This window comes from Camelus dromedarius, chromosome 12, assembly GCF_036321535.1.
Source record: "Camelus dromedarius isolate mCamDro1 chromosome 12, mCamDro1.pat, whole genome shotgun sequence".
Taxonomy (NCBI): Eukaryota; Metazoa; Chordata; class Mammalia; order Artiodactyla; family Camelidae; genus Camelus; species Camelus dromedarius.
Window position 1 is genome coordinate 51,187,391 of NC_087447.1, and position 12,840 is coordinate 51,200,230.

The window sequence follows — 12,840 nt, forward strand, 5'->3', positions numbered from 1 at the left end:
TGGTCAGGGAAATTTACTGCATTCTAAGAGAAAGGGAAAGAATTCATGGCTGTCTTCATCCTGAGACATGCATAACAAATTATGACCAGCCTGTGGCTTCAGCTTTTAGAAAGGATCCTCCTATATCCATGCCTATTCCCCACAGGGATAGGAAGACTAAGGCTGAGGAAAAGATGTGTTAGTCATGTCAAGTATAATTAAAAGTAGGATCTTATTTCTAAGAATAGATCCAAGCTTCCTTAGTCAGATAATTACCATATTTTACTGATTCTGAGATGCACATTTTTTTCACATTAACATCTTTGAAACAAAGCTGGGTCCTACAATCAAAGGTATTTCATAGTTTAATTGGCAACTTCTTTTTTCTTTAATGGCATATAAAATAATGGTGCATCTTACACTCAGTGATATCATAGATTTGATGAAATATGAAACACAGATCCAATGAATATCTTAGCAAGAAAATAAGTTTAAAGACCAAGTATTGTGTTTGGTATTACTCTTAATTTCTAAAGGTCTGAAAAGAAACTGACTTCCCCAGTTCACTACTAATGGAATTAAGGAGAAGAAACAGTCTATCAAATCCAACATCTCCCTCACCAAGAACCAAGCCCAGAGAACGCCCAAGATCTCAATTCCATCATATATGAAAGCTTCTTTGGTACTGTGACAAATCATGAACCCATAAGCTGTGACAAGATGCTCTTAAAACAAACTCTGACTAGCCAGCTGCATCCTGAAGAAATTACTTCAGCATATAGTTTAAACATAATTCACTTGTTTTTCTTGTCCAAAAGAACATTCTATATTAAGTGCAATACTGTGCCTTCTTGCACCACCCCCAACCTTATGCACTGCTAGTGTTTTTGAGGACTGGGTATTCTGGTAATAAATGTATCTCCACCATATAAAAAATAAGTAAGGTTGCTCCTTTTAAATGGGATTTCTATATACTATAGAATATTATAGAATGACAGGGCAAAAGTACTTTTAATCCCTTCACTTTACAAATAAATAAAGATTCAGAGGAAATGAAACTGGCTCAAGGTTACATAAATCAGTGGCAAAATAAGGCTAAAACCCAGGACCTAGGGTTGTCAATCTAGTTGAGGTTTTGTTTATCACATTAAGTACTAACTGGTAGAGAAAATAAAGTGCTGATAAAAATGGGAAACTTCACCAAAAATTGGCATAGAGGATTGTGCTTGGGTTATAGATAGCAAACGGTTTAAAGGTCCAGTTGAAAACACACTTCCGTCACTAGTATATTACTCAACTGATATGCTGAGTCACTCTGAGTAAGTCATTTACTTTCCTTGAGCCTAATTAATTTATTTGAGTCTGTAAAATGGGGATAAATAGTCCTTGTGCTGCCAACCTATGGCCATGATGAGAATCAAATGAGATAATTCATGTGCAAGTATACACAAATTGAAGTAGTGTTAGTAATAGCAAAAGAAGAAGAGAAACAGGAAAAGAAGAGATAGGACATTAAAAATAAACTGCGCTAATACACAATTTTGCCTGCAGTTGGTCCTGATCTTCAACTTCTAGGAAACTAAAAATCCCTCACGTGTGTGTACATGCACATATACACACGTTTTCACAAGTTTACACAAACAGAAGTAGCTGACGGGATACATATCTATACATTCTATACATATACACTGAATGTTATTCACTTACGCATGCACAGATGAACATAACACAGTTACCTGAATGTGTATGTCTATACCCATATTCACTGATTACTACTAAAGTGGACTTTAATTCCTAACATATGCAAACCCACATAGCTATGCTTCCATATACCTGCACGGCACTTGTACACATCTATACACATACACATTAAAAAAAAGATTCTTCCAAAGACTGTTGCTGAGCTTCCAAAGCCAGCTTCTAATCTGATGTCTCCAAAACCAACTCTTTAAAATCCAAGCCCTAATCTCCTGACTAGAAAATCTTTCTACGCAGCACGCCTCATCTCCAGTATCACCTTGGAATGAGCCAGTCCCTGAACAGAAGAAGTGAGACAGACTCAGCGGGCCAGATATGAAGATGAAAATACATTAGGAACATGCATGACCCTCTCCTGGGCACCACCGTGCCGCATGAGCAAAGCTGCAGTCTGTCATCCTCACCATCTGTGCCTTTTGCTATGAGCCAGATACTTGCTGGGGAAAGCATCCTTCAACATTAGCTACTTCATCCTGGTCCTCACCTTCCCCAACAATACTGCTCTTTGAAAGAGACAGCTTGAACACCGGAAACGGCAATGGACTCAGCTAAGACCAGTGGTTAAAGAGACCACTAATTTAGCTACATTAGAAAGGCATTTGGGGCTCTAATGTCTGTAAAACAAAGGGGAACTGGAACTGGTATACAGTAAGGATCCTTGCCCTAACATTCTAAGATGCCATATAAAAGACAAGTTTCCAGAAATGCAGGCCTTCCTATAACTTACCTAAGAAAGGAAAAACCTCTCCTATGGAAGGAGGTGCTCCAAGTAGAGTTACTAGATGCAAGTGGTAAACTCAAAAGGTACTGGTCTAGGAATTAGGAGACCTGCATTCTAATCTCAATTCTGCTATTAAAAACATTCTGAGAAACATAGTCTTGTATATATAGAGAGAGCACATCTAAAAAATATTTATTATTACTGGCCTGTTTTTCATTTGACTGACAAAAATTAGTTCCTTGAGGAAGAAATTGGGCTTGCCTACTAAATGTGTTACCACGTAACTTATTGATATTAAAAACATGATGATAACGATGGCTACATTTTCTTCGTGCTGTTTTACAACCTAGAAAGAACTTTTACATCAGTGAGCTCATTTATGCACTCACTACAGCCTCTCAAGGTGAGAATTATTATTCTCATTTTGAAGCTCAAAGAAATGAAGTGACTGTTAGAATCTAGTGAGTGAGTGTCAGAATCTAGGTGTTCTAGCAAAAGTCTGGGTTCTTTATCTATAATATCACTACTTTTAAAAACTATGCAGTTTCAGAGTAAAGACCCAAGACTGATGCAAAAACCTATCATCTTGGCTCTCAAATTTCAAAATTCCAACTTAATGTAAGTGCCATCTCCACTCTTTCCAATACTTTCTTCCTTCACCCCACATCAATAGGCACATGGAGCTTTTCTACCCAGATGAAAACCATTTTTCCCCCAGACTGTCCTGGACACAATCCCCATACCTGTAAAACTCATATACTTCTGGCTGTTGGAGGTCTTCTTCGAATTATAAAATTCCAGTACATCCAGAACAGCCTGCGGGTTTTTCTTCTGCTCCGACTTAGTGATATTTGATGTCTGAAGCAAGCGGGCCCACTGCTCCGGCATCCCCTACAAGAGAGACATGCAAGGCAGTCAGCAAGGCACAGACATGGGGACTCTGGAGCAAACTCAGAATTGACTCTGATAACTGGTAGCAGCTAAAGATGAGTTTAGTCATTCCTTTCTCTCTCCACCCGCAGAGCTCCACACAAGCCTCTCTCATAATTCCTATCTTACTGTATCAGTCATTTCTTGAGATGTTTGCTCCTTCACCAGGCTCTTCCTCCTTTACAGCAGGAACCTTGTCTGAATTGTCTCCAGATCATCGATGCTCAGCACAGAGCCTGTGGCCAAGGGGCTACTTAACTGAGGTCTACTTAAGGAATGGAGATCCAAAGTCTCTTCTGGTACAATGCTGGAGGTGAGGCAAGAGTCCCTCTCAAGAATATCAGAAGATAGTAATGAGGGTCTCGGGCAAAGACAAAGGCATCAGGAAGACTAGAAAGAATTGAATCTAACAGTGCATAGCCAGAACTCTGAAAGCCCAAAGGTCTTCCTATGAGCCAGGACTTACTGTAAACTCGCCTGTGACAGCATCAAAACCAACATGAATTGTGTGCTCAAAATCTGAAGGAAGCGAAATCTCTGGCCGTTCCTTCTCCTTCTTTTTATTTGCTGCAAGAGAAACAGGGAAAGTGAAATTTTTAAATGAGGACATTATTACATTTTTAGGCTTATTTAGCTCTTTGTTGAGCTCTAGGCTCCTTTAGAGGCAAAGGACTGGCTACTTCACATGTGTACTTATATAGCTTGATGCCAGACCTCAATTGGAATAGACACTCAATGCATGATTAAAGCCCTAATTTTTCACCAAACTGAAGTAAGAGAGTTGCAGAAAGAACATTCATCAAAGTTAATAGTCCTGGTTCTACCATTAATGAGTCCACTAATCTAGGGCAAGTCACTGCCCTTTTCTGGACCCTGGTTTCCTATCTACAAAATGAGGAGATTCAAGTATGTGGTCTCTAAAGACCCTTCCAGCCCAGACACCTTATATTTTACAAGCTTCTATAACCTACATCCACATTTTTGGTCCTTGATTATGGGTCACTTTAAGGTTCTCTACTTTAAAGAATTTTAGATTTGGAAGTTGTTTTAATAATATTAATAGCCAATATTTTATCAAGCACTTACCAGGTAATGATTCAAGTTTCTTTTTTTTTTTCCTATTAAAGTATAGTTGATTAACAATATTACATTAGTTTCAGGTGAACAACACAGTAATTCAATATTTTACAGATTATACTCCATTTAACATTAGTATAAAATATTGATTATATTCCTTGTGCTGTACAGTATATCCTTTATTAATTCAAGTTCTTTACATGTATTAATATTCACTTTAGCCTCACAGCAACCCTTTCAGCTAGGTACTATCATCCTTATTTTGCAGATAAACTGAAGAAAAGAGATTAAGTTATTTGCCCACGATCACATGGTTACCAACTGGCAGTAGTCAGACCCAAGCCCAGGCAGTATGGCCCAGGCCCTGCGCTCTAAACCACTATACTATGCTGCTTCCCTAGGCTAGGACCTTAAAGAATCATTAAGTCCAAATACTTGTAGTCAACAAGGGACTTGCATTAAGTAGGTGTTCACTAAGTTCCTGCTGATCTGACAGGAAAAGTTTCAATATTTAATTAAGGAGTTATAGTGCCGAAGTACCCTTGTGTTCCCCGCAAATCTACATATCCTAACTCCCAGTACCTCAGAATGTGACCTTATTTGGAAACAGGGCCACTGCAGATATAACTAGCTAAAATGAGTAGGTCACTGGGACCCAATCCAGATGAATCCAGCTAGAGACAGATGCACACAAAGAGAACACCAAGTGAAAGTAAAGGGAGAGAAGAGAGTAATGCTTCTTCAAGCCAACAACACAAAGATTGACTGAAAATCACCAGAAGCTAGGGAAGAGGCATGGAACAGATTTTTTCTCACAGCTCTCAGAAGGAACCAACCCCACAAACACCTTGATCTTGGATTTCTAGCCTCCAGAACTGAAACATTAAAATTCTGTTGTTTAAGCCCCCTAATTTGTGGTACTTGGTTACAACAGCTCTACCAAACTAATATAACCCTCTTCTAACTAAAAAGAGCTTCAGGTTCTTGCTATTAGCTAGACCTCAACAGGCATCTGCAAGTGCAACCCAGATGAAACCTTCCAAGGCTCAGCCAGACATCTTTCTCCCTAGATGGGGACCTACAGAGCCAAGATTTTAAACATCTACAGAAACCCTCCTCTTCCTCCAGCCAGGGTTCCTCCTCCTTTAATGTCCTAGAGAAGTATAAGACAGGGCCATGTGGTCTAAACTTCCAAGGAACTCCCTACGTATCATTTGGAGTCTGGTTTCAGAGAGTAACTGAAAAAGCTTCCTTTTATTGAGCTCTTAATGTATGCCAGGCATGTGCTAAGAATTTTGTATGAAATCTCACTACACATTTATTAGAATGGCCAAAATCCAAAACTGACACCACCAAATACTAACAAGGATACCAAGCAACAAGCATTTCTATTCGTTGGTAATCCGAGTGCAAAATGGTACAGTCACTTTGGAAGACAGGTTGGCAGTTTCTCATAAAATTAAGCATAGTCTTTCCAGACAATCCAGCAATCGTGCTCCTTTGTTATTGATCCAAAAGAGCTGATAATTTGTTCACACAAGAACTTGCATGGGAATGTTTGCATCAGCTTTATTCATGACTGCCAAAACTTGGAAACAACCAAAGTGTCCTTTAGGTGAATGAATTAATAAACTGTGATATGTCTAGAAAATGGAATATTATTCAGCACTAAAAAGAAATGAGTTATCAAGCCATGAAAAGATAATGAAGTGCCTTAAATACATATTACTAAGTGAAAGAAATCAATCTGAAAAATCTACATACTGTTTGATTTCAACTATCTGATATTCTGGAAAAGCCAAAACTATGGAGACAGTATAAGGATCAGTGGTTGCCAAGGGTTAAAGGGAGAGGAGGGATGAATTAGCCGACCACAGAAGAATTTTAGGGTAGTGAAACTCTTCTGTATGATACTACAATGGTGGATATATGTCTTTATATATAATTTGTTCAATCCATAGATGTACAATACCAAGAGTGAACTCTAATGTAACATATGGACTTAAGGTGAATATGATATGTAGATGTAGATTTATCATTTGTAAAAATGTACCACTCTGGTATAGGATGTTAATAATGGGGAAAGTCGTGCATATTGTGAAGGCAGGAAATTTATAGGAAATCTGTGTACTTTCCACTCAATATTGCTGTGAACCTAAAAGCACTCTAAAAAAACATACTTTATTTTTTAAAAAAGAGTTTGAGAACTCTGTTCTACAGACTTGTATTCTCTCCTTTAACTCCCACCACAGGCACACCTCACTTTATTGTGCTTTGAGCCATTGTACTTCATAGGTATGTGTTCTTTACAAATTGATAGTCTGTGCCTACCTACCATTGCCAGATGATGGTTAGCAATTTTTAGCAATAAAGTATTTTTGAATTAAGGTATGTACATTGTTTACTTAAATGTAATGCTATTGTACACTTAATCAACTAGTGTAGTATAAATATAACTTCTATCTGTGCTTAGAAATAAAAAAATTCAAGTGACTCTTTTTATTGTGGTAGTCTGGAACCAAAACTCACAATATCTCCAAGGTATGCCTGTACTTACATTTCATACGCTCTATACCCAATACACTCAACTAGTGATGGTTCATCAAACATAATGAAATCTTTCACAACCCTTCACATTGTCTCGTTACTTCATCTTTGAATCCTGCCGTTCCCTTTTCCTTCCCTTCTCACCTCAACAAACAAAGCCTTTTATTTATTTTTTTAAACTTTTTAATTTATTTGAGGGGCAGTAATTAGGTTTATTTATTTATTTATTAATGGAGGTACTGGGGATTGAACCCGGGACCTCATACATGCTAAGCAGGCACTCTACCACTGAGCTATGTCCTCCCCGCCAAAGCCTTTTATTTATCCTTTTCAGGTCTCAGCTTAAAGGTCATCCCCTTCTGTGAAGTCCTCACTGATCTCTAGGTTGGGCAGTTCTTCACCCTCTCCTCTGTTCCCATGGCATCATTACAGTAATTGCCCATTTTAAGGGTTTACTTTCCCAAACAGACTGAGTTCCAAGTGCAGGGACTATGTCCAACTTATCATGAATCCTCAACAGCTGGCAAAAACGTGGCATAAAACAGGTGCTCAGACAGTAAGTGAAGAAAGGAACAAAGGACCAGACACGTAACTCAACCTGGCAAGGAGTCTAAGGAATCTGTCTAATACATGCAAATTCACTCCAGGGCAGGAATAAATATTTCATTTTTACCTCTGACCTGACTTTAACAAACCTGTTTTAAAACCCTGCTCTGCGGTAGCTCAGTATACTGGCCAAAAGATATTCTGAGGTCCTCATGCCTCCATAGACCCAACACAACCCTGATGAAAGGTGGCAAGATAGGGGGGAAAAACAAGAAGGTTTAGAATCCAGGCCAGTTTTGGCTCTGCTACATCATATAGCCCAGGTTCTCAGTTTTCTCATCTGAACAATGGAGAGAATGAACAAGATGACCTTATGGGCCCTTTTGGCTCCTAAATTCCAGAAATCTATAAAAACAGAAAGATCAGCACTCTCAATACTCTGTAGCCACATTTCTTCCTGACACAGTATGCCACAGTTTTAACAGCTATTTCTTCATGCACATCATCTCATATAATCACCACAATCCTGAGACAATTTTACTTTAAGATTAGGAAACTGAAGCATGGACTTGCCTACAGTCATTCAAGTAACTGAGATTCAAAAGGTGTGGCTTCGGAGCTAAGGCCCTTCACTTTATACTACTTTACCTCCCCTAAAGAATTTCAAGTTGAGTCAAGAAAACACACTTTGGTATAATGAGGAAAAGAGAACATTAAAGAAGAACTTACCACGTACAAGATACTGTAACACAGATCGTTTTCCTTAATTCTTGCAATCCTATGGGATAGATTATTACTACGGTCATTTTACAGATGAGGAAACTAAAAAGTAGTCAAATAATTTTCTCAAGTTCATACAGCTAGTAAGAGCTGGGACTGGGACCCAGATCTGATTCCAAAGGTTCTTTCCTTAGTATCTTAATGAGAACCATTTGCCTACATGCCAATTGCTAGGGTTTAAGCTATTTTTATACTTGGCAATTTCTCTTCCAGAAGCAGCTGCTTTGAGAAAGGGTTGAGTTTACTAGGGCCCAAATTAAGCAGTCATTTATGACATAAGCCCATCTGTCTTACTCATAGTTAGAATGCACGGGACATGTTGCAGGGCTTTGGAATTGCTTTCTGTTCCTAAACTTCATCTGATCTAGTCACTTAAAAGATTGTAGGGAAGAACACATGCTATTTTTATTTTTTATTTAGATTTTTATTTTATAGTTATATATCTCACTGTATTTTTATATATTATTTCTATGATATGTTATTAATATACTATATACCACCATAGGTATGGAATGTCAAATACAAAAGGAACTTCAGTAATGAAAATGCAGAAAGAGAGTGCCTCAGAAAATAAGTACTCTATAGAAAAGAGTCCCAGAGAAACAAAATCACTTAATACATGAAGAGATAAAGAGTATCTGAGATTAGTAGTTTTTAAGAGGCTTACCTTTTGGCCTCAGCTTCAAATATATTATCTGTTTCACACGTCCAGGCCCATGTCCAGGGCTTAGAATCCTGCTTCTGACAGTATAGATAACTCTTGAGAACCTTTTGGGTAATTTGTCCTTGGGTTTCAGTGCACAAAACTGGCCTTTCCATTAGCCCTGTCTAAACCAACAAGAAATACAGCCTACATGTAGAAAGAGAAAGGCATTTTACTGCAGGACCATTCTTTAATTCTATCCTGAAGAAACCTAGTTAAGAGCTGTTATTTTGTAAATCTCATAGCAACTCTTAAGTGTTAATCACAGATTCCAAAAGAAAACAATGACTGCAAGCAAAAAGAGCCAAAATAGTACTACCAACTCTTAACAAGGCCACATTTTGCATAACCTATTCACAACTTTAGTCTTATAATCCATTCAGCAACTCTATGAGATAAATATTCTTAGGTACCCATATTCAGATAAGATAAACTGAGGTGAAGAACAGTAGAGGAATTTACCAAAAGTCATAAACTAGGGATGATCAATAGTGATAATCTCAAGCACCTGAACTCCAACACAGCTTCTTCTACAGGCACTGAGCCTTGCCCACATTGCAGACTAAGTGAACATGAATGGATGTCATTAAATGGAAATTTGTTTTAAAATAAGATAAAAGAACTAACCAAATCAGTTCTGCTAAAGGTATTTGTCTGAACATCTTAAGGATGAGTACCTTCAAACACTATATGGTGTGGGAGAACTTAGAAGGTTGAAAGAGCACAGTCCAGAAGTCAAGAGACAATGGTTCAAATGCAGACTCCAGGCACTGCAACTATGTAGCATGTGACCTTGAGCAAGTCCTTGACTCTCTGAGCCCAAGTGTATCAGTGCTATACAGTGGAAACATTCCTTGGAATCATAGAGAAGAGATGCAATTCCAGTTCAGCCAGTCCTAACTAGATGACCTTGGGCAAGTTACTTAATCACAATGAACCTCAGCTTACTTTCTACAAAGTGAAATATTTACCTCCCTGAAAAAATAAATTTCACAAACATCAAAGCTCCTAATATAATATGTGGTAACTAACAGGCATTCAATAAATAGTACTTTGGGTATTGCTGCTACTATTTTATGGCTATTATTATTGTGTTATTACTATTTATTATTATTATTGTTGTTATTATTTTAGGATTAACCAGGGTAAAGAAAATGCATGTGCTTTGTAAAAGCTAAAGAGCTTTACAAACATGAGTTATTGTTAATAAAAGAAAGCGTCAGAGTACAATTTCCCAATCCACTCATTAAGACAGAGAAACTGTGGCTGAGGGAAAAAAAAAAAAAGAACAAATCATCCAATTCCATGAAACTAGAAATTACGGGCTTGAGGAAATAAAGTGGAAAAAGAAGCTTGCAACCCCATCCATGCTAACTTTAACCCTATCTTTGGCCTCGTCCATTTGGCTTTCTGGTAGCATGGGAAATGAGGCTGACACTGCAAAAATCCCACATTGCAGTAAAGCCATCCAAGTTTCAGCACAAATCATTGACCTTATTTTTTTTTTTAAGATTTATTTTTAAGAAGCCCCTCTCATTTATTCAGCTGAGCTAATCTGAGTTCAAGGCAGTAAAACACTCCAAACTTGGAGAGATAAACACTGACGTAGTCCAGTTTTAAAATTAACTTTGCTAACCTTTTCCCAAGCTCGGAGAAATCTAGTCTGTTGTGAAAATGCTGGCAGAAAAAGATTCCAAAGTAAATGCTGCAGGACTTCTTAGAATAAACCACAGGCTCCAGATCCTAACCACAGTAACCAGGCTTTCCCACGTGGAATTCTGCGACTCAGCGGCAGCTATCACATGCTCTCAATTACAGCTTCTTCCCATCATTTATGCATCCCCCACTGAGGCTATGCTGGAGGTCAGCATTAGGTAATGCCCACAGACATTCTACCCATTGCCAGCTCAAATCTCAACCATTAACGCAGCCCACAGAGAACTCTTCTTTCTCATCTCCCAAATCTCTTTAAAGATCCAAAGCTACCCCTCTGGAAATTCTGGCTCCAAAAGTCTGGATGGGATGCGTATTTTAGAAACACACCATGAGTCAATTGTGTAAGCTGAGTTGAGAACAACTCACAGAGGTAGTATGTTATGATGTAACAGATACTTTGAGAAGACTTAGTTCAATACTCATCCCTGCCACTTTCCAGGTGTGAGATCTTGATCAATTTACTCTTCTCTAAGCCTCAGCCTCCCCAACTGAAAATGAGTTATTACGGGTATCAGATCAAACAAGAAATGAGGTTTCCCTTTAAAAAAAAAAAACCTTCTTATTTCTGTAGTATTTTACAGTTTAGAAAATGCTTTTATACCCACTATGTCAAATGACAAAAGCCTACTAATGATACACTTTACAGATGAGGATACAGGGATTAAAATAAATAGGTAAAAGGGGAAAAAAAAACCAGTGTAAATGTTAGCAGTAGGGCTCAATCTAGGTTCTCTAAGTCCAGTTCTAGACCATTTCTCTGTGTAGCTGGTATAAATTCTCAAATACTTTATGAAGGGCATACCAGTTCAAAGACTGCCAACATTGCTATTTATCCTTCTAGAACAAAGTTAAGCACAAAGCAGCAGGTCAACAGATGCTTACTGGCTGAGATAACATCAACAAGTACAAAACCAAGCGGAACAAAAAATGTTCCAAACAAAAGGGAAAAAAAACTCTTTTATTTCATTTTGATGTATGCATTAATTATAGCTATCTAAGGTCTTAAAGCAAAGGAGTGAAACCTATGTCCCCAGGGTATATATACAGGAAATCTGTAACTAGGGGATGAAAGAGAGATTACCAGATCATTTCACAAGAACTTCTTATAACTCTATACTTTCTACCTTCATGCTTTGAATTTATAGAGATGTAGCTTTGATCTTGAGTTACAAGATTTATTTTCAGACCAGATTTGGCCTAGGGTTACTCAGCAAGGATTTCCAGGAGAATCTCTGCATCTACAGCTTTATCACTGATCAAAATACTTCACAATGGCCTAGTTTCATTTCACATACATATATAACCTGACCCAACTTCATCTTTATGTCTCATTTATGTAACTACAGGATTTTCAAAGCTATAAAAGACTGTGTATGTCTACTGGTTTGACTCTAATTTTTTAGATGAAGGCACTTAAGCCCAGAGAAATGTAACTGACTCAAATGAGGCAGCCAATCTACAATGAACCAAGACTAGAATGCAGATATCCAGACCCCCACCAACCCATTCAATACATAAGATCATTCCTTTAGTTCCCAATGATGTCTAAATGCTTCCATCTGCTGGTTTTTTTTTAAGAGTTTTTATTGAGATATAATTCACATACCATACAATTCATTTATAAGGTGTATAATTCAGTGGCTCTTGATATATTCACTGAGCTGGGGAACCATCCTCACAGTTTAAAACATTTTCATCACTCCAAAGAGAAACTCCATACCTCTTAATCCCATCCCTAGTCCCATGCACCCTAGTCTGATCCACCTCCTCCAACAATCATAGGCAACCACTCTTCTACTTTTTATCTATGAATTTGCCTAGATAATTCATATAAACAGAATCATACAATATGTGATCCTTTGTGGCTGGCTTCTTTCACTAAGATGTTTTCAAGGTTCACCCATCTTATATTGGATCAGGACTTCATTTCTTTTCATTACCAAATAATATTTCTTTGTACAGATATACATTTTATTTATCCATTCATCAGTTGATGGATATTTAAGTCATTCCCATTTTTTGGCTATTATCAATAATGCTGCTGTAAACATTCATGTACAAGTTTCTGTGTGGATATGTTTTC

The 12,840-nt window shown here is 37.8% G+C and overlaps 1 protein-coding gene across 4 annotated transcripts in view; it reads right to left on the reverse strand.

Moving 5' to 3' along the window:
* Nucleotides 1-12,840, reverse strand: part of PAK1 (p21 (RAC1) activated kinase 1) — a 122,679-nt gene that overhangs the window by 40,076 nt on the left and 69,763 nt on the right. For all 4 annotated transcript variants that reach the window (XM_031460423.2, XM_031460421.2, XM_031460422.2 and 1 more), the window contains exons 3-4: nt 3,855-3,955; nt 3,202-3,349 (exon numbers count right to left, since the gene is read on the reverse strand). In XM_031460423.2, coding sequence (XP_031316283.1) covers nt 3,202-3,349; nt 3,855-3,955 — 249 coding nt within the window. The remainder of the gene's footprint in view (nt 1-3,201; nt 3,350-3,854; nt 3,956-12,840) is intronic.